The sequence below is a fragment of the Myotis brandtii genome, unplaced genomic scaffold (genome assembly GCF_000412655.1).
Source record: "Myotis brandtii unplaced genomic scaffold, ASM41265v1 scaffold456, whole genome shotgun sequence".
Classification (NCBI taxonomy): Eukaryota; Metazoa; Chordata; class Mammalia; order Chiroptera; family Vespertilionidae; genus Myotis; species Myotis brandtii.
Genome location: NW_005367431.1, coordinates 2,483,373 through 2,505,409, shown reverse-complemented (window position 1 = coordinate 2,505,409; position 22,037 = coordinate 2,483,373). Strand labels below are relative to the sequence as shown.

The 22,037-nt window shown below is 39.7% G+C and overlaps 2 protein-coding genes across 4 annotated transcripts in view; both read left to right on the top strand.

Annotated features, from left to right (window-relative positions):
* The window catches only part of STX12 (syntaxin 12), a 30,626-nt gene extending 12,806 nt beyond the window's left edge, over positions 1–17,820 (top strand). The window contains exons 2-9 of the mRNA XM_014546835.1: positions 634–703; positions 2,747–2,846; positions 7,342–7,479; positions 8,483–8,526; positions 10,314–10,419; positions 13,854–13,926; positions 14,653–14,735; positions 16,330–17,820. Of these exons, the coding sequence (XP_014402321.1) occupies positions 634–703; positions 2,747–2,846; positions 7,342–7,479; positions 8,483–8,526; positions 10,314–10,419; positions 13,854–13,926; positions 14,653–14,735; positions 16,330–16,425 (710 nt within the window). The 3' untranslated portion in view covers positions 16,426–17,820. The remainder of the gene's footprint in view (positions 1–633; positions 704–2,746; positions 2,847–7,341; positions 7,480–8,482; positions 8,527–10,313; positions 10,420–13,853; positions 13,927–14,652; positions 14,736–16,329) is intronic.
* A 3,763-nt stretch (positions 17,821–21,583) lies between these two features.
* Positions 21,584–22,037, top strand: part of PPP1R8 (protein phosphatase 1, regulatory subunit 8) — a 19,197-nt gene continuing 18,743 nt past the window's right edge. Inside the window, exon 1 of one of the 3 annotated variants that reach the window (XM_005875122.2) lies at positions 21,584–21,727. In XM_005875122.2, the coding sequence (XP_005875184.1) occupies positions 21,672–21,727 (56 nt within the window). In that variant the 5' untranslated portion in view covers positions 21,584–21,671. The remainder of the gene's footprint in view (positions 21,728–22,037) is intronic. The other 2 variants (XM_014546829.1, XM_014546832.1) reach the window with 2 other exon arrangements.

Sequence of the window (22,037 nt, the reverse complement as noted above, 5' to 3'; positions counted from 1 at the left end):
CTCTCTCATCATTGATGTTTCTATTTCTCTTTCCCTCTCCCTTCCCCTCTGAACTCAATAAAAATAAATAAATAAATAAATAAATAAATAAATAGTTATTTCATTTTTATCCAGTACCGTGGGAAATCTGGAAAAATTCAGAAGTTCTTTGGGGGTGATGAACAAAACCATCACCCTCTACTTAGAGATATAGTTACTCTTTAGGACAAAGGTGAACCCCGAAATTTGTTTTTTAAAAAAAATACATATTTTGATTTCAGAGAGAAAGGGAGAGGGAGAAAGGGAGAGAAACATCAATGAGAGAGAATTACTGATCGGCTGCCTCATGCACACCCCTTACTGGGGATCAAGCCACAGCCTAGCATGTGCCCTGACCAATGTGCCCTGACCAGGAATTGAACCGTGACTTCCTGGTTCATAGGTCAATGCTCAACCACCGAGCCATGCTGGCTGGGCAGGAATTTAGTTTTAAAGGGAATGTATATGTATATGCCAAGGTTTTGATCATAGCAAGCTTTCTATTAGTTGCATGTACTTGTTCAGGATATAGAAAGAAACTGGTGATCTTAGATGTAGGGTGCTCATGATGAATCTGTTTTTCTTTAAACAAGTCTTTCTCCCCCTTCTCTGCAGCTGTTCAGCTAAAGAATTTGATGAGCCAACTAGAAACTAAGCAGGACTCCGTCAAGCTACAGGAAAATCTGTGAGTAGCTTCCTAACAAGGCTGGGTTTTGTGAGGGTCCTTCAAGGACACACATAAAGTCATCGCTGCGTGGCTGCTTAGGTGTCAGGCCTATGAAGTCAGAATGAGAGGCAGTGGGACATGAGGTAATAGGTGGATCTAGAAGAGGGGCAACAGAATAAATCAATGGATTGTGATCTTCCTGCCTCTTAAAGTCCTTGATTTCTGGTTCTTTCTTCCCTTGGGCAGTTTAGCAGAACAGCTTAGGGAAATAAAAAAGGGAACCCTACTTCTCTTAAACTATATTTTGCCTAAATGAGCCTCCCTGTTGGCAGAGGCCTGATGATCTGCAGAGCTCATCTCATCTAGTTGGAGTTCCCAACTATATCCATTATTAGGAAAATGTATTCAGAATGATTCCGGGGGAGTCAGAGAATAGTAGACTGGTAGTAGGCACATGTGATTCTTTTTTTAAAATTTTTTTGTATTTAAAAAATTTGATTTCAGAGAGGAAGGGAGAGGGAGAGATAGAAACATCAATGAGGAGAGAGAATCATTGATCAGCTATCCCCTACTGGAGACTGAGCCCACAACCTGAGCACGTGCCCTTGACTGGAATCGAACCTGGGACCCTTCAGTCCGCAGGCCGAGGCTCTATCCACTGAGTCAAACCAGCTAGGGCTGATTTTTTTGATCATATCCTTCTGAGTACATTTCTGCTTTTAGAAGTTCTCTTCTTGATCTTTAAAAGATATTGAATAATGTTCTTTATTTCCTGTCCTAGATGTTGTGAAATGAGAGAATAACTTACTACATTGAGCATTTTCCAGGGAGATGTGAAATATCTCTGGATATGTTCGTCCTGTCTGGGATGTTCAGGCTCCTGTGGACTCCCTCTTGTTTTTGACTCTCTTGTTTTTTATCTTGGAGGCCCCTTTGCAGTGAAAAAAAAAACATGAATAATTAATAGTGTGGTTTCTCTGTCCTCCCTGAAAACCTTTGTAGAAATGGCCAGATGGAGGAAATCATGACTGAGAGGAGCTCTTTTTGTATTTCCACTACATTTCTTTTTTCTTATAATATTTTTTTATTGATTTCAGAGAGGAAGGGAGAGGGAGAGAGAGATAGAAACATCAGTGCTGAGAGAGAATCATTGATCGGCTGCATGCACATCCCCCCCTACTGGGGATCTAGCCTGCAACCCAGGCATGTGCCATGACCGACTTCTGCGCATGGGCCACGAAGTTTCAATCGCACTGTACGTGGTATTTTGTGGAAGAGCCACACTCAAGGGGCCAAAGAGCCGCATGTGGCTCGCGAGCCGCAGTTTGCCGACCACTGTCCTAGTTCATAAGTTGACGCTCAACCACTGAGCCACACCGGCCGGGCTATTTCCACTACTTTTCACTTCCACCTAATATATTATATATCCTTGCCTCTCTACTTCCCTCTCTACTTCTGATATATGTTTTCACACTATAGGGCTTTTTGTTTTAGAGGGAAGCAGCAGAAAGTCAAGCATAAAGGACTGGGAGGGAGTCAAAGCTAAAGCTGAAGGAGCATCAACTTTTAGCAAGAACTTGGGAGTAGATCTTTGGAGCTTGCTCCCTAGGGTAGGAGCTGTGATTTTAATGCACATTTCATCCAACTGCCAGGACTCTGTCTCTAGGCAGTGGACTGTGACAATAGCCGTGCGAACTCCTGGACAACTCATTGAGAGAGTTTTGTGTTAAAACTATTAGATTTAGCTGTGGGGCAGTGGCTCTTCTTACATTTCTGTCACAACTGCTATATGCTTTTCTTTTCTCCCCAAAGAGTAAAATACCTGATCATCAGATTTCACTGAGACACGTTCTTTCTACTCGGTAATAGGAGGAAGCCTTGATATGGGTTTGACTGGGTAGTAGTTCTGGAATTTTGTTGTGAATGCAGGCATCTAGGAACCTATTTCTTCGTGTACCCTTTTATTCTCTGCATTGTGAGACACACGGAGGATAAGCTGATACTAACTATAGCAGCTCGCAAGAAGTGAGAAGATTCTGAAACCTGTCTTTTCTCTCTTAGGCAGCAGTTGCAACACTCGACAAATCAGCTTGCCAAGGAAACAAATGAATTACTGAAGGAACTAGGGTCCTTGCCCCTCCCCTTATCGACCTCAGAACAGGTAGGTATTTTCTGGTTTTTGGTTTTGTTTTTTAATAAAAAAGGAATTTGTTTTAATGGAAATACAGTGTGTGAAACAAAAATAACTTGGCCTTTTGTGCTAGATAGACCTTCTCTAAACCTCAACCTCATTATCAGTAAAATGGGAGTATGTGGCCATTGTGACAAGAAAAGAATGTGTGCCCCAGATCTTGCAGAGTGCCTGGCATTTAGTAGGTACTCAACATGTGGTGGCTGCAGTTATTACTAATAATAACAGTAATATACTAATAAAATAGGTTTAACTGAAGAAGAATCTCAGCGTTTGCATCTTTTTGGGTTTGGGCTAGCAGCTTTACGTTTTCAGGCTTCATCCTAATTTGTTTTGTATCTAGTATCTCTATATTCCAATCACATGTCTTTTACATTTTGCCTTCACTTTCACGTCCCATCACAAGTCTTTCGTAGGTCTCAGGTTGAGGAAATGCTCGGGGGGGAAAAAGACTTCTCTTTTCAAGTAATTTTATTCAGTGGCCATTTAAATCCTTAAAAACACACACTTTTTATAGGGATTCATTGTTTCGTTGATCTGCCCTGCCTTTTGTTCACACGTTCATGAAGTCAGATGTGCTCCCTCCATTGTGGCTGGACTCTTACCTGTCATTCATGATCTACCTCAAATTCTCTCTCTTCCAGGGGAAAAGCCTTCACCTACCTAAACCTGTTGTGAGTCCATTTTATTTTTTAACGTTTTTAAAAAAATTACCCATTTTTTACATTTTAGGCACTTTTAAATTTTTATATATATATATATATATATATGATTTCATAGAGGAAAGGAGAGTGAGAGAGAGATAGAAGCATCAATGATGAGAGAGAATCATTGATCTGCTGCTTCCTGCATGCCTCCCACTGGAAATTGAGCCCACAACCCGGCATGTGCCCTTGACTGAAATCGAACCCAGGACCCTCAGTCCACAGGCCAACGCTCTTTCCACTGAGCCAAACCAGCTAGGGCTGCTTTGAACTTTTATACCATTCATGGGGGCACTTAACTTATATTACTTTTTTTAAATTTTAGATAAAGGGGAAGAGAGAGAGACATCAATTTGTTGTTTTACTTATTTATACATTCATTGCTTGTTTCTTGTATGTGCCCTGATCAGGGATTGAACCCACAACCTTGGTATATTGGGACGATGCTCTAATCAACTGAGCTACCTGGTCAGGGCTTATTGTTGAACTTTTTAAGTGATGATGTGTTATCTATGATGGCCCTAAAGATGAAGCCTACAGGGGTTCTCAGTGAGTTGCGGCTGTTGGAACATAAAATAATATTAGTGTGTTGTTACCATCATTTTGACATAGAGTAGAAATAAGAGTGTGTTGTTGTTACATGAAACTTGTTTCATATATACTAGTATGTATGTATATGATACTGGATCAAGATGTCACAGTCTTACTGTGTGCCTCGATCAAAAAAGTTTGAAGATCACTAGTTTAATCTGTACCTGACAAGCTATTTAATGACGTGTATGTTCAGTTTTTGGAGCTTTGGTGCCCCTTGCACAAAAGAGAGGATGCTTTCTCATCCTGCTACAGAGTAGTTAAGATGGAAAATAATCTTCATGTATTCATTCTTTGGTTATCCATATGTGTGCTGTTTTAGTTGTTACTCATGCTGATATTTCAATATGGACAAAGTTCCATCCAATATCTCTAAATTGTTTCAAAATTACCCCTCTTTTCCTCCCAGCTGTGCACTTAGAGAATACACTCTTGTAGATAATCTTAGTAGTAAAAAAGGAGTCTTAGGGTCTGAGGCAAACAGAGCATTGAAAGTACTTAAGAATTAAATAGTAGCCTAAGCGAAATATAATTAGAAAGTCAACTCTGCTAACAAACAAACAAAAAAGGATCTAATGTATTCCAAAATCAGATAGAAGTTATTTTTGGATTGTGCATGTTATTGTTCCCTTCCATTATCTTGGATCATAAAACACGAAATAGATCTACAAACATACTGTTTCTAGTGAAATATAATTCCTTGATTTCCTTCCTCCTATTGTGCTGAATACTCTTTTCCTTTCAAGTCTTTGTTCATCTAATTGATCTTAGCCACATTACCCATCTTGTGCTACTGTCCTGTGCCTCAAGCCATATACTCTACTTTTCAGTATTTTTTTTTCATATCTATATACTATCATCAGTGATTATTTAGTTGCTAAATCCAATGGCCTTTTTGGTTCTTACTCACTTTTCTTCTCTGATTCATTGATCCTCTTGCCCAGCCTGTCTCCACTGAAACCTTCTTCCTTTCATTCTGTCCCTCAATTCTGGTGAACCTTTTCGGGCTTATTTTCTCTAACCCCAGGCTGCGTCTCGGCCTCCTTCTCTGAGTCTGTTGCTTCCTAGAATGGACATGCTCTGCCATCCACTGATCCTGTGATTTTCTCACTCTGCCTTCTCCCTCAGGAGTCCTATCTACTTTTACAAGCTCCCTGTCATCTTCATGAACATGACCCCCAGATCTTTTTCCAGCCCTAGCCTCTAAGCCTCTATTGCCAATTCCTGTTCTGAATTCTCCTCTTCATCTGAAATGTAGTGTGTTGTGTTATATTGAATTCCTCCCATTCCTCCTAAACACCTTAACTAAGCTGATTTACAATACGTATTATCATAGAAAATTTAGTCTTTAGACCTAATATTCCCACTCAACCAGACTTGGCCTGAGGAAAAAAGTACTAAGAGGAAAAAAACAACTATACTCTGGAGCCAAATTTCCTGGATTTAAATTCTACCTGTGCCACTTACTGTGTGTGACCCTGGCAAATTATTAACCAATCTTTGTGCCTCGGTAAAAGGGGGGACTATAATAGTAAAATAGGGACTATAATAGTACCTAACTAAGGTAGGATCTTGTACGGATTAAATGAATTACTATATAAAGTACTTATATCAGTACATGAACATAGTAGGCACTCTGTAAATACTAGCTATCATAAAGGGGCTCATTTAGCTTTATTTAGAATATTTAAAAAGTGGGAACAATCTAGAAGGAATGTTTACATAAAATTACTAGATCAGTTTGATGGAATATTATGTAACAAAGACCATAATTGTGAAGAGTATGATACCTTGGAAAGTGTGTATGCTATACTTAAAAGAGTATTTTTGGATAGATTGGGGCATGATGTTTCCTCCCTCCCCATTGTTACAATGTTTATGAAAAAATAAAAATCCCAGAAAAAGGAAAAAAAGTTCTTCATCTAAGTTTGCTTTTAGTATTACCATCACTCTCTTCAGTGTGAAATTTGAGTCATTCTTGACTTTACCCCCTTCCCCCACAGCCACTCACTAAGCCATTATGTTTCTTAAATTTATTTTTTTGTGTTCCCATTACTGACAGAGACGTATCCTCCTAACCTTAAATCTACAACAGACAGACTATTGCAGTAATCTTTCTGACTTGTTTCTTTCTGTTCTATCTTGTACAATATCACAGACTAATTTTGTAAGTTACCCATTTTGTTTTGTACCCATTATGTTTCCTGCTCAGAAATCTTTGTTCCTTAGAGATTAAGTCCCAAAATTATTAGCTTGGCACTTAAAACCTGCTGTGGTCAGCCCCTTTCCTGCCTTTCCAATTTCATCTTTTAGCTATTGTCGTGAAAAAAATCGTTGGTTCCAGCCTTATAGGTCCTCTTCAGATTCCCACCACGGTGCCTTTGCTCACACTGTCCTCCTGCCTGGCTTTGCCTAGCCCCTTCTCTCACTCTTTACTCTTTCTTCAGTGACCCCTCCTCTTGAGGCCCTTTTGACTCCTTGAGTTCTTACTGATTATACCTGCCTCTAAACTCCTATAGTACTGATCAGATATAGCAGTTATTTATAATGATTTGTTACTTGTATGTGTATATCCTTTATCTATAAATACATGGTAAGTTGTTGAGATCAGGGGTGAATTTTTATGTTCTCAGCACACAGCAAGTGCTCTCACTATGTGTTTTTTGAGACATAGAATCGATACGCTTAGTTAAGGTAGCCTATATTTGTACAAACTAGTTTTCAGATTTAAAACCTCACCATAGTAAAGGAAAATGACCCTAGGGTTTTCGGGGAAGCTGTGAGCTCAGCATAGATGAATACAGTTTTAACACTTTAATAAAAACCAATCCCTGGGTCCATTCTGAGTTCAAAGGCGTTTATTTGGCTTTTGATTATTCAGGGACCCAAAATTCTGAAATGCAGTTCCTTCTGAGATCGCCTTACAAGGTAAATGACACCCAGTTCCCAGGGTTGTCAGAATGAATATTTTCGTTCTGACGTGGCCTATGGTATTAACCAGGAATTTGAGTTAGCAATGAGCAAATTTATTAATTTAAGGAAGATCCTATTTCATAGTAATTTTCCCAGTAGGAAATCTTTAGGAGGTATAATATACTGCTTTGAGTGGATATGAAACCAAATGGTTTGAGATTAGTATGAAATTTTAAGTTTCTGTTTAATTTCCTTAGCGCCAGCAGAGACTTCAGAAGGAACGCCTCATGAATGACTTCTCTGCAGCCTTGAACAATTTCCAGGCTGTGCAGAGAAAGGTGTCTGAAAAGGAAAAGGAGAGTATTGCCAGAGCAAGAGCTGGATCTCGACTTTCGGTAAGTTTATTCCCCAAAGACCTTTGCAAATTTCAGGATATTCTTTCCTAAGTTTTTTCCCCCTGACCATTAGCCTTTGTTTACTATTTCCCCAAATAATAAATATAGACATTAACTGCTGCAAAATGCCAGATTAGTAAAACCTGTGTAAAAAAAAAAAATGTGTGCATATGGTCAGACTAGAAAGGAATGTTAACAAAGGTTTTAAAAAGTGACAGGTAGGATTATGTACAGTTTTCTTTTTTATTATGTTGGTCTTTTGTTAAAAACAAAAAAAAAGAAGAATGAATCTGTTTCTTGGAATATAGTACGCTAGGTTATTTGGACTAGCTTTCTCTTTGAAAAGAATTAAGAAATACTAGATTTTATCAACCCAACTTCTCAAAAGTACCTAAGAGCCATGGGAATATTAAGGTCAAAATCTAAGAGAAAGTGAGAACCTGTAGAAGTAAGCAGAGCACTGAAACTGCTTTTGCACTGAGTACATTTACTGAGGATAAACTTGAACTTCAATTTTTTTTTTTTTTTTTTTTGTTAATCCTCACCTGAGGATATTTTTCCATTGACTTTTTAGAGAGAGACAGAGAGAGAAACATTGATTGGTTGCCTCCCGCACACACCCTGACCAGGGCCAGAGATCCAGCTTGCAACCCAGGTTCATGGCCTTGACTGGAATAGAACCTGAGACCCTTCAGTCTATGGGCCAACACACTAACCACTGAGCAAAGCTGGCCAGGGCTCATCATTTTTAAGCCTCTCTCCTGCCCATGTTCTCTCATCTTGTTTAGTATGCTTTCAGTTCTGAGCACAAACTGGAATGCAGATTTTTCTTTCTCACCCATTTTCTAGTCAAGACAGATTGCCAGAGCCCTGTGCCGTCTTGTAGATCCTGTTGGAGCCAAGGGCTGTTGCTTCTTTACACTTTAGCTAAAGAAAGCTATTGTTTTGTGTGTCTGTGACATGTTTCTGGATAACAGCAGCAATAATGCCCTCTGCTTTCTAGGCGGAAGAGAGGCAAAGAGAGGAGCAGCTCGTCTCATTTGACAGGTAAAGGAATTATTCAGACACCTGCTGGCTACTTGAGATGGGATTGTATTCTTTATACTTTTAACTTTAAAAATCAGTTAAAAAAAAAACAAGGAAAAATAAAGAGAAACCTGAGGAGGTTAATTTATAATCCACCAAATAAAACAATGTCAAAACCAGGGGATTCCCAAAGATCTTTGAATTATTTAAGGAGTAATATCAAGGTGAATAAAAAATATCAGGAACCCTCCCTGATGTCTATATTTTGAGGAGAGAACCTGGCTCATTAGGAATAAGTATGAAGCCACAAATCTACAGATTAAGAGTTCTAAATCATTTTATCTTTAATTGAGATTTATCATTTTCTCACTTAATTCTTCAAAGTTATTAGGTCTCTGTTTACTCATCTCTAAAATGGAGGCAACTCAATTTCTCTTTTCTTAACTTGTTCAAACTGAATCAACTACAGTAGGTCCTCCAACACCGTTTTGTTCAACTGTGTGTTTTTTTTCTGTTTTGTTGTTGTTGTTGTTGTTTTTAATTTAAATTCTTTATTGTTTAAAGTATTACGTAAGTCTCCTTTTTCCGCCATTGACCACTCCCCGGCCGCCCCCACCCCAACTTTGTTTTCTTATAGCCTTGGCGAGATGCCATAGGAACTTAATTTTTGTTTATATCCATTAGCCTATGGTAAAATTGGTTTCATTATATGTCATTTTAAAGTCACAGAACCTATCAACATTGAGTGTTTACTGTAATTCCATAGAAATGTATTTGTACTATTAGTTCAAAACTTAAAATGTTTTGTCATAGATAGATATCTATCTCCCTTCCCTAACCTTGAGGTAGGGGTGCTGTATTATTCAGCTTTGTATCTCCAACACATGGAGGAATTTTTTTTTCTTAATGTAAGGACAATGTATGATTTATGCATACTGGTGAAAACAAATGCTTAATACTGGATTTTCAAAGTGTTGCATGTCTAATATAATGTATCACATGCCATTCTTTCAAATATGGTACCGAGAAAAAAAGAGTTACCACATTTCACTAATTTTTTACTTTAGTTTTCTGTTAAGAGGTATTTAACTCAAAGCATAATCTTTTTAAAAAAATATTTTTTTATTGATTTCAGAGAGGAAGGGAGAGGAAGAGAGATAGAAACATCAATGAGAATCATTGATTGGCTGCCTCCTGCACGCCCCCTACTGGGGATCGAGCCCACAACCTGGGTATGTGCACTTGACCAAAATCAAACCCGGGACCCTTCTGTCTGCAGGCCGATGCTCTATCCACCGAGCCAAACCAGCTAGGGCTCAAAGCATAATCTTAAGATTTCTGAAAACCAGGAGATGTTTTTCTGTTGGACTGCCAGGTCATTTAGCCTTCCCTTCTCCACCCATTTAGTACCCAAGATACCAACACAGCTTGCACTTTGAGAGTGTCCTGGAAGGGAATGGACTAGTATTCTTGGTTGACTTCAGATCGCTGCCTACTTTCCTTGTCTAGCAAGTCCTAGCAAGATTGCAAGTGTACCCCTAAATGGAAACAGCAAGGAGTCCCATCCCTCATAATTCTGCTTCATCCCAGTCTTGCCCATGAAAGCTGGGACTTTGTTTTCTTGGTGTTATAAGCGCTTTGCCTCTGGATATGAAAATTGTGGCCCCAGGGCCTTTGTACTGATTGATACCAGAGGAGTTGGAGCCTGCAGTGTCCTCGGATAGACTCTGCTGGCAGTAGAGATGCTGTAGCTGTCTCAGGCACACCTTTGAGAGGAGGAATCAACTAGAGTGCTTGTCTCCCTGCAGCCATGAGGAGTGGAACCAGATGCAAAGCCAGGAGGATGAGGTGGCCATCACCGAGCAGGATCTGGAACTTATTAAGGAGAGGGAAACGGCGATTCGGCAGCTGGAGGTGAGAGCCAGGTCATGTTTTTTTACTTAATGTCAGTGCTGTATAATCCACTTGCTCCTCCCTGACCTTCATCTGTGGCAGTAGTTCCGAACCCTGACAGCACATTAGAACCACTTGGACTTATTTTAAAAAATCCCCAGCTCTCCTCCCTCACACACCATTTATTAGTTTGGACTGAAACTCCTATTTTTTGTAAGTTAAAAATGGGCAAATATCCACAAGAGGCCCTGGGGGTGGGTTGTGTTTTGTTTTTAATTTTTTGACTTTAGAGACAATGATTTGTTGTTCCACTTATTTGTACATTCATTAGTTGATTCTTGCATATACCCTGGCTGGGGATTGAACCTGCGACCTTGGCATATTGGTACAACGCTCCACCAACTGAGCTAACCAGCCAGGGCATCAGAGATATATATATATTTTTAATTTCCCAGATGATAATATGCATTCAGGGTTGAGACACACTGCCCTGGGTCCCGTCAGTGTCTGGTCTTAGATGAGATACTTCATCCTCAAGTTGGATTATTTAATTTCCTTCAAAGATATTGTATCTTTCTTTTTCTCCCCCACTGCTATTGGTTCTCTAACATTAGAAATACTGTTATAGCAGCGAGAGAGACATATTGAGCAAAGTAACCTAGTGAATGTAATGGGCACTTCACATTCAACAGAATTAAGTCCAAATTCCTTAGCCAGGCTCGATTTTCATGTCCAGTCATTTCCTATATCTAATATACAATCCCTGTTCTAATCTATACCTATAAAAAGCTAAGTTGACTTATGCCTGCGCAATACATATAAAGCTCTTGCTGGCGCCAATCGCATACGTGTTTTGAACTATCATTGTCGACTGTGAATTTGGTTGATACTTCTTTATAGAGAAAGGGCGAATAGCGATATTTACAATATTTCTTCTAATTAATTTGCTTTCAATGTGCATGAATCCATGCACCAGGCCACTAGTAGGAAATAACATACTCTTATGTGTCTCCTGTCTTCTCATACTACACTTCTGGCCACCAAATGTGTAGGTTTTTCCCCACATCAAGCAATTCTGCCACACCACTGGATGTCCTGCAATCTAACTCAATTCTGACACTATCTACCTGGAGATAGCATCAGATCCCACAGGTTGAGTTCAATCCCACGCTTCAGATACCATTGTCAAGTCCAGGTTGTTATCTGTGCTTCTGACTGACAGGCTCTAAATTGGAGGTTCCTATCACCCCCTCCTTGGTTTTGATCAATTTGCTAGAGTGGCTCACAGAACTCAGGAAAACAAGTTTCTTACTAGATTACTGGTTTATTATAGAAGAATACAACTCAGGAATAGCCAAATGGAAGAGATACATGAGGCCAGCAAGGTATGTGGGAAAGGGTGTGGAGTTTCCATGCTTTCTCCAGGTGTGCATTCTCCCAGGAACACCATGTGTTCACCAACCCAGAGCTCTCAGAACCTATTGTTTAGGATTTCTGTGGAGGCTTCATTTCATGAGCTTGATTGATTAAATGATTGGCCTTTGGGGACTGATTCAGCCTCCAGTACCTCTCCCCACCCCAGAGTGCAGCTGAATGTTCCAAACCTCTGATCACAAGGTTGGTTCCCCAGGCAAGCATCCCCCCCATCCTTAGGGATTATCCAGAAGTTAACTCTTTAACATAAACTTTGGTGTGGTTGAATAAGGCTTGTTATGAATAACAAGACACCTTTATCTTTTATCACTTAGGAAATTCTAAGGTTTTAGGAGCTCTGTGATGGGAATGGGACAAAGACCAAATATATATATTTATTATAAATAACAATATTGCATCTGTGTTATAGCCAAACTGGGCTATTTGCTCTTTAACTCAGTTACCTTTCCATTTATATTGCTTCTCTTTTGCTTTAAGGCACAACTCAAGTCCTACCTCTCCTGCAAAGTCTTTCTCCTCTACACAATGTTCTATACTATTTATTAGTCATTTCCCATATAAAAGCCCTTCTTTTTTATCTTGTTGTGTGCTGATCCCCTCAATTCCTACTTAGCTATTAAGTCCTTTTGTATCTATAGCAACTAGTAGTTTGTCCCAACAAAAGCAAACTCTTAGCAAGTAATTGAGGGTGATAGGAAGAACTATTCTTGTCAAGTTATGATTAGGAAGTCATTGCTTTCAAGGTATCAGTTTTTATTGTAGCATTCTGAGAGGCAATGTATTGCAATGAAAAGAGCATGGGTTTTAGAGATGTAATCCTAGCTGCAACACTTAGTTTTCTCACTGAGGAGCTATGTGACTAGACAAATTACATAATCTCTCTGAGCCTCATTATCCTCAAAGATACTTACTTCACAGAGTTACTGAATGATTAATTTAAACTCTTTAAAAAATGTTTTTATTGATTTCAGAGAGGAAGGGAGAGGGAGAGATAGATAGAAACATCAATGAGAGAGAAACATCAACATCTATTGGCTGCCTCCTGCATGCCCCCTACTGGGGATGGAGCCCGCAACCCAGGCGTGTGCCCTGACTTGGAAACAAACCGTGACCTCTTGGTGCTTGGGTCAATGCTCAACCATTGAACCACACCAGCCGGGCCTGAATGATTTTTTTTTTAATTTTTAATTTTTTAAATATATTTTATTGGTATTTCACAGAGAGGAAGGGAGAAGGATAGAGAGTTAGAAACATCAATGAGAGAAACATCGATCAGCTGCCTCCTGCACACCTCCCACTGGGGATGTGCCCACAACCAAGGTACATGCCCTTGGCCAGAATCGAACCTGGGATCCTTCAGTCCGCAGGCCGACGCTCTATCCACTGAGCCAAACCAGTTAGGGCTGAATGATTAATTTAAATATAAAGGAGGTATAGTAACATAATGAAAACATCATGAACTTTTAATTCTCAGTTTGGCCACTTGTTGTGAGACCTTGACACAAATCATTAAACCTCTCTGAGCCCCAATTTTCTCTTCTATAGAATGAGGATAAACATGTCTCATTGGGTGTCATGAGAACCAAGTAAGTAATTCATAATAGCTAACACTATGAAGTGCTTATTACACAGTTCTAAGAACTTTATATATGATTTATAAGCCTTAAAAACACATGTGTTGTCCTAGCCGGTTTGGCTCAGTGGATAGAGAGTTGGCCCGCAGACTGAAGAGTCCCTGGTTCGATTCCGGTCAAGGGCACCTGCCTGGGTTGTGGGCTCAATCCCCAGTAGGGGGATGTGCAGGAGGAAGCCAATCAATGATTCTCTCTCATCATCGATGTTTCTATTTCTCTCCCTCTCCCTCCCTCTCTGAAATCAATAAAAATATATTTTTAAAAAAACAGCAAAAAACACATGTGTTATGTTAATAGCTTCAGTTATGTTACTAACTTCAGGTAAGTAGAGGAAATGAATCTCTAACATGTTGCCTAATGTTAGTTAATTGTTTTTGTGTTCCTTAGGCTGACATTTTGGATGTCAATCAGATATTTAAAGATTTGGCTATGATGATCCATGACCAGGGTGATCTGATTGGTATGTATTATTAATACCTTCTGGGGCCCTATGTCACCTGCCTATTCTCTCTTTTAGATAATGTAGAAGTAGCCATCTGGAAATTAATCCTAAATTCCAATAGATATACACAAATGTGAGCGGTCTTTTGTCAGAGCTGGTCCATGGCTATTAACAGGTTAACTATTCTGTCTCTTTTTTGTACCCCATGGCTGGCTATAATTTTAATTTAGAGTAGCTTAGAAATTTTTTTCTTGTCATAGGTGTACATAATTTTTTCGCAACCATTTGTGGGTGAGTTGTATACTTTATAACCCTTTCCTGTAAATACTTCAGTGTTTATTACCAAAGAATAGGGCTATTCTCTTACGAAGTTAGTAACTTTTTTTTTTTAATACTGATTTTAGAGAGAGGAAAAGGGAGGAGGAGGAGGAGGAGGAGGAGGAGAAAGAAAGAGAGAGAGACACACACATTGACCAGTTGCCTCCCATATGCACCCCAATCTGCAACCTGGGCATATGCCCTGACCAGAATCAAGCCGGTGACCTTTTGGTGGTACATGGGATGATGCTTAACCAACTGAGCCACACTGGCCAGGGCCGGAGTTAGTAACTTTTATTTTCATGGCTGGATAGTTAGAATGGTGGTGGTGAAACCAGGATCCCCATAACATCAGAAGTTTGTTCAATTTGCTGCCTTGCAAACATCTGAGTTTGATAAAATTTCCACTGCCCTTCTTTTTTGCAGATAGCATAGAAGCCAATGTGGAAAGCTCAGAGGTGCATGTGGAAAGAGCCACTGATCAGTTACAGCGAGCTGCTTACTATCAGGTAAAAGGAGGTACCAGAGAAAGTCACTCTGTGCTACAAGCTTTATGGGCCATTAGAAAACACCAGCGATTTTCAACCTTTTTCATCTCATGGCACACATAAACTAATCTCTAAAACTCTGCGGCTGACCAAAAAATATAAAATAGGTATAATTTAGGTTGTTTGGTGTGTTGTTATTTTTTTACAAAAAATAGGTATAATTTTGATTCATTCATACCAGACCGCTATTGTTGTGTTGGCTGTTGTAATTTTTTAATTTGACAATCTAAGGGAAAAGAGGTCAGGTATTGCATGTTTTAAAAATTCTTGCTGCACACCAGTTGAAAATCGCTGGAATACACTGACACATTGAGAACAGCTGCAGCCTTTTTCTTAGGCTTAAGTTGGAGACAAGTAGTCATAATTGCAGTGCCAGTTCCGTTTTTAGTATTTTCCTTTGCAGAGAGATCTACAAAAAGGCATCAAACCTTGAATAAACTTATATAAAAGCTTCTTAACTACCGAGCTAACCCCATATGCTAACATAATACCTAAATTTGGTTTAAGGCTAATTTTATATCCTAAACAGTTGAAATACAGGGTTTCAGTTAGGGTAACAATTGGTACAAAGAAGAACTTTGCAGATACTTTCTGTTGACTTTGCCACAGAGGATGGACATAAAATCAACTCTGACTTCTGTTTATCTATGAATATATAGGGACTTATCATTTTGGGGTTATTTATCTATGAATAAATAGGAGTTAATCGTTCTACTTTCTGGAAAGTGATATTCTCTTACATATTAGTTGAAACTGGTTTTATTACGTATCTGAGTCTTTATCTGTGTACAAATATTGTGAATGAGGTCCTTCTCATTTCTCAATTGGGTGTTGCATGACTTTTTAGAAACAAACAGCATTTTAATAATTTTCTATATTCCTAGGATAGCTGTATTTTACCTGGGAATGTTCTTAAAGAAATTTGTTTAATAATAGTGTTTCCTTTTAAAAACTGAGTGATGACTTTAGTATCTTAACGGCAAATGAATAATTAAGTAAATTATCTATATCCACTCAATGTTATATTATGTGGAAATTAAAGGAGATGTTTATGAAGAGTTTATAATAACAAAATTTTTATGCTAAAATGTTATGTGAGAAAAACATCAAACATCATATAGTATGATCCCAATTATATCAGATAACAATTTGCATAGATAAATGAGGAACTATAATCAAAATGTCAACAGTTTTATCTGTGGGTGATTATTTTGTTTTCTTTCTGCTTGTATTTTTTACATTGAACATGAAATTTTACAATAGGTATAAAACCTTTATTAATATATACATGCACAAATAACTTACTTCATTGCACATAATGCCTAGCAGTACTGGTATAAACAGTTATTTTGCTAAATTGTATTTGGGAACCTGGAATTAAAACTTGCACTAATTCCTAGCTCTGGTAACTGTTAAGATTTTGGGCAGTTCTCTGCATATTCACTCATGGATAGAGTTGATTTTGAATTACCAGGAGGCAGATTTATGAAGCACTCTTAGAGTAAAAAATTTCACCTGTTTCATGAGTGTCTTCTTAACATATTTCTCTTCTCAGAGAAAATCTCGCAAGAAGATCTGTATCCTGGTGCTTGTCCTGACAGTGATTGCTGCTATCTTCGGACTTATTATGTGGTTAGTTTATGGAAAGTGATTGCCTCAGAGCTTTCTCCCACGGAACTGTTTTCAAGGGCAAATGCTTGCTGGAGTCTGCCAGAACAAACTGATCACAGAAGAGAACATACATCAGAACGTCCTGGAATAACTTAGTTAGAAACTAACTACTAACCAGTCCTTGGAATCAGTGACCTATGGAGACAGTATTTATCAATTTATGTATACATTTTATTGATTTCTCAAATTAGGAATTAATTTATGTAGATTTTGCTTTCTCTTCTATTCTGATTTACCCTTCATCCCAAGTATTTACTGAAAATTCCATTCTAGATATTCTTGTTTTAACAGGGACACTACAGACTTGTAAATTTCTTTTTATGTGTATACAAGATTGACCTTTTTACTAGCAACTGACATAGAATTACTTTTTAGCACCCAGCATATTGGAGTCTGTCAGAAACTGTATAATAAGCTGGCAATTTTTATTATTTAACATTTTAATTTGAATTTGTAAGAAGCCTATTCTCTGTCTGCTTTGAAAGATTTTGGCAATGTATTTAACTAGAAGGTAAGAATTGCACATGTGATCCAGATTAAATGAGAAGTATCGATTTGAGCCGGCCAGTTGTGGGTTTAACGTTTACTTTATTATCTGCTAATGTCATCCACAGTAGTTCATCCATATACACACTAAACCATCATGTTCACTTTTTGAAGAGATTAATTTAATTGACATTACTATACTACAAGGAGTTCCTTTCCCACCTGCTTATATAGAAAGGGATAATTAGACAAAGCATGCTTTTGGAAAGCAAATAGGAATTGTTTGGAATGATTTGATCATTTTGTTGGTGTTCAGTTGTGGTTCTGCATTCCTGGTGAATGATGATGTTACTGTCAAAACACTGTCCTCCCTTATAAGGGTCACTGGGCATTTGGTGGCAGGAAGATTGGAAAGGCTAGACTGAAGTTGGTTTAAAATTTAGTCCTGTGAACCTGGCGATAAAGCAAAGAAAAGGTTCATTTTTGTAAATAAAACTGGTTTGGAATAGTGATATTAGACTTATCTTAATTTATGAACAAGAAATTAATCTATGCATAGTTTTAGACAAAAAATGTTTCAATAAAAGATTGTTGTCTTGTAATATAAATATTGTTCACTTCCCTTTTTAACAGGTTTAGAACAGTTAAAGGGAATGTAATTTCTTCAGGCTCTCACATAATTTATGTGAATTGGACCAACAATTTCAGTTCATCTTTTAGTGAATTAGAGGATTTGACCATGCTGGATATATTTATATTAATTTCTTCCAATCCCTTTAATGTTACTTAATCTTCGTTTACCAAGCTAATGTGAATGGTAGGGAAACAAGAGCCCAAATGCATTCTTGCACCATTCTACCCACTTAATACAAATAAACATTTAAAAAACTTTTGTAGTAAGTTTTTATGAGTTAAACCTAATGTGGTAGATTTTAGGTAATGTGCTATTCTTTAGAAAAATTGAGACCTGCAAGAAGACTGGGAATCAGAGGAGGATTGATTTGGGGTGGAGTTGGTGTTACTGTAATCCTTTCCTTGGAAACAGGATAGAGCTACTGGGGTGTCACAGTGGCCAAAGCAGCAGCTTCAGAGCTAATTTCTTGGTTCTATGATCACTGCCCCTTAAGCTCCAAATTACAGCTGGACTTGGATACATCATTTGTAACATTCCAAGCAAGAAAAAAGTCTTGATCGTGAAAAACTGTTGCACTCTGGGTAAAATGAAGCCACCATAGTTCTGTTCTGTAATACTATATAATCCGGTGGTGGTGGTAATAGTGGCCATAGGTAGCAAATAGAATTGGAATGGCCTAGAATTCTTGGCCTAGAATTTGCATGGCCTGAAATTTGTAGCAGTTACCAAGAGGTTCTGCTAGATGGTCCTAAAAACCTATTTATTTATAGACACCTTATCTATGTTTTATTCATCATTAGGGGCACCCTGGTCTAGGACAATTGTTCTGAACCATGGCTTCACATTAGAAACTAGAAAATTACTGATACCTGGGTGCCCCTGCTGCAAGATTCTAATTTTGTTAGTTTGGAATATAAGCTAGGCATAGGGACTTTTAAAAGCTCCAGATAACTCATGAGAACCATTGGTCTGGAGGTCAAAAACTAGACTGGGATACTGCAGGCCTGGAGAATCTCAGCTCTGCCATTAACTTGCTGTAGGTATTTAGACAAGTCATTTAACCTACAGACCCCCAAGTTTTCTCAACAGCTCTCTTCTAGCTGTGAAATTCTCTGATTATAAGGACCATAGGAGTTCGGTCCAAACATGCAAATTCTGTTTGCCTCTGTATTCCTTTCCTTTTCCTCTTATCTCCTTCCTTCATGTAATGTTTTAGAAATACTGGACAGATCTAGCTGTTCAAGTGAATTAAAATTGTAGTACTATATACGGTAAGGTAGAAATGTCGGGCTGGCCACTTTCTCTGGAAATATACCAGAATAAGAACTTCCAGCTGATGCTTCCAGGGTAGGTTTGTCTTTTGTCAGTACCTTGTGAACTTTTCATTAACCACCCTGATAAATGAAGCCTCCTGCTTATACTATCTATATACACGTTTTGTTTTTAAGACAGTTTTCTAACATCAATATGCTAATGTCTTTAGATTCGAGTCTAAGGAAGTCTCAGTGTCTAAGAAATGAATCTATCTTTGTTGAGATACCAAAGTCCAAAAGCAGCTAGTCTATCAGTCTTCCCATTTCAAAAAGTTAAGGGTCTAGACCAGGGGTGGGCAAACTTTTTGACTCGAGGGCCACAATGGGTTCTTAAACTGGACCGGAGGGCCGGAACAAAAGCATGGATGGAGTGTTTGTGTGAACTAATATAAATTCAAAGTAAACATCATTACATAAAAGGGTACGGTCTTTTTTTTTTTTAGTTTTATTCATTTCAAACAGGCCGTAGTTTGCCCACGGCTGGTCTAGACTGCTGCCCTCCAATTCGCTGATCTATACTGACATCATTGGTGCCCAAAGAAAGAACATTTTGCTTTATAAGGCCTAGGTAAGTATAAGGTGCCATTACATCACATGCTAGTGTGAATGTCAGCTGTGCTGAAAGCAGGGAACACGACCAAGGAGTAAAGACAAGGGTAAGAATCTAACTTTAGCTTTCTTGGGTGTATAGTCAGCAATAGAAGGGATTAAATAATGGACCACACACAAAAGCTGAGAAATTGAAAGGCAAAGTTGACATAGATGTTATCAGGTCACTCAAAGCTAGAAATGGCTTCAGCAGCACCTCATGCCTGAAAGGGGCATGGAACCTCAAAGGCCTGCACAGTCTCTGTAGATAAAAATGAACGTGTTCTTTTCTGTTACACTGAAAACACTTTTGAGACTATTTAATTCTTTCTCAAGAATCATGTCCTTGTGCTCAAAAGAAGAGTCAGCCAGGCCGGCGTGGCCCAGTGGCTGAGCGTTGACCTATGAACCTGGAGGTCACAGTTCTATTCCTAGTCAGGGTATATCCCAGTTGTGGGCTCAATCCCCAGTGTGGGGCATGCAGGAGGCAGCCAATCAGTGATTCTCATCATTGATGTTTCTCTCTCCCTCTCCCTTCTCTGAAATCAATAAAAAAAAATATTTTATTTTTTAAAGGAGTTAGCCTCTTTTCTTGAGACCAAGTTTAGAATTTGTATTTCCCCCATCAGCCTAGTCTTTGGAATCAAGATTGGAAAGGAGGCTATACACAGGTCAGCGGATAAGTCATCTGATCAGTTAACATCCTTGCTGGATAAATTTATTGTGCTTTTGAAAGTGATTCTCCTACCTGCCTAAGAGTTGATAATTTCAAAATCCAAGTTAATATTATGTTGCAATTAAATCTTGATTCCTGGAGAGATGTCATTAAGGACAAAATCTTTTGAACAGGCTGATGTTCAATTTAAAATCTAGAGGACCAGCAGCAAGGAAATCAAGAAAAGAAATTATGTGCAGTGCCTCTTTCTGGTTAACAATTTTCAATTTAAAAAGAAAAAAACAACAGGTCAGATAACCCAAACTTTCTACAAAAGTGAAAAAGTGTTGGGCATCATTTGCATGATAATATATCAGCATCTAATTGTGAGACAGTGGTGATTAAAGAGCATGGATGGCCTGTGGCATCATACAGATTTAGGTCTGAATCCCACTCACCCTTTAGGGCAGCGGTTCTCAACCTGTGGGTCGCGACCCCTTTGGCGGTCGAACGACCCTTTCACAGGGGTCGCCTAAGACCATCCTGCATATCAGGTATTTACATTACGATTCATAACAGTAGCAACATTACAGTTATGAAGTAGCAACGAAAATAATTTTATGGTTGGGTCACAACATGAGGAACTGTATTTAAAGGGCCAGAAGATTGAGAACCACTGCTCTAGGGTGAGGCTGGGCAACTCAATCTGTTTGAGCGTTCAGGGATCATACCTACCTCAAGAGTGTTGTGAGGATTAAATGAGATGATCCACATAAAATATCTACTTGCCCAGAGAAGCAAGCACCCAACAAACAGCGATTACAACTAGAGCACCTGCTCATGGTCTCTTTCAGGCAGCTGTTGGCCTAGGGCAGGCCTGGAATCCTCATGCTTCCTTTCACGATTCAGTCACCATGACCAAAATCCCGAAGGGGCCACACCTTGATTAGCCATTGAAGATCTGGATGTCTGCCTCTGATTGGATCCTTCTTCCCCAGCACGTCCAGACTTTTCATAAATAGACGAGATGACCCCCTAAAGCAGATTCCCAGATAATACACATAAATCCACAAGGTCCAGATTTGGATTAGGAAGGGGAAGCGAGCATGCAACTCTGCAGAGAAGGGCCGTAAGAGAAACGGAATGAGTGATTACTGTAATTTCTAAGCTCTGCGCTCTAGTTCCTCTCTAGATTGGGGTTCAAGCCTGTAGCAAGGACGGGGTCACAAGATTTAAGAGTCCAGCAGAGTGTTTGCAGGAGGCCGGGCGGGAGACCGATACCCCCCACCCCCCGCCCTTATAAGCACCTTTTCTTCAGACACCTCCCAGCCAGGGGAAACCCTAGTCTTCGGAGACACTGACAAACACCTCCAAATCCCATCCCCGTTTCCACCGCCGCTAGAAGCGCCCCCTACGTGCGTGCGTGTGCGTGTGCGTGTGTGCGCACGCGGGCGCGCACGCACAGGCTACTGGGATGCCGCTTCTCCCCTTCGAGTCTTCCAGTTTCCCGGCGTGCTTCGGGCCCGCCAAATGGGCGGGGGAGACGCAAGATGGCGGCAGCCACGAATTCCGGCTCCAGCCTCCCACTGTTCGACTGCCCGACTTGGTGAGTGGCGAGGAGACCAGGGCTGGAGTGGCCTGGGCTGGCCTGGGCTGGCCGGGCGGCCCATTTCCCACAGCGGGCCGAACGGTTTAGACATTTTGGGACTGACTGAGGGAGAGCAGTTCGTCGGGCCGGGCAGCGTGGGGAGGAACCGGGAGCCCAGGCCCAGGCACTGAGGAACCCAGAGTTGGGGGCTCTGAGGCGCTCGCTGACGCAGCCCCCGCGGCGGTCCGCCGGTTGCCTGGGCGTTTCGGGGCCGTGGCCCTGAACTTACCTCCACTCCCGACTGGATCGAGTGCTCTTGGGGAGCAGC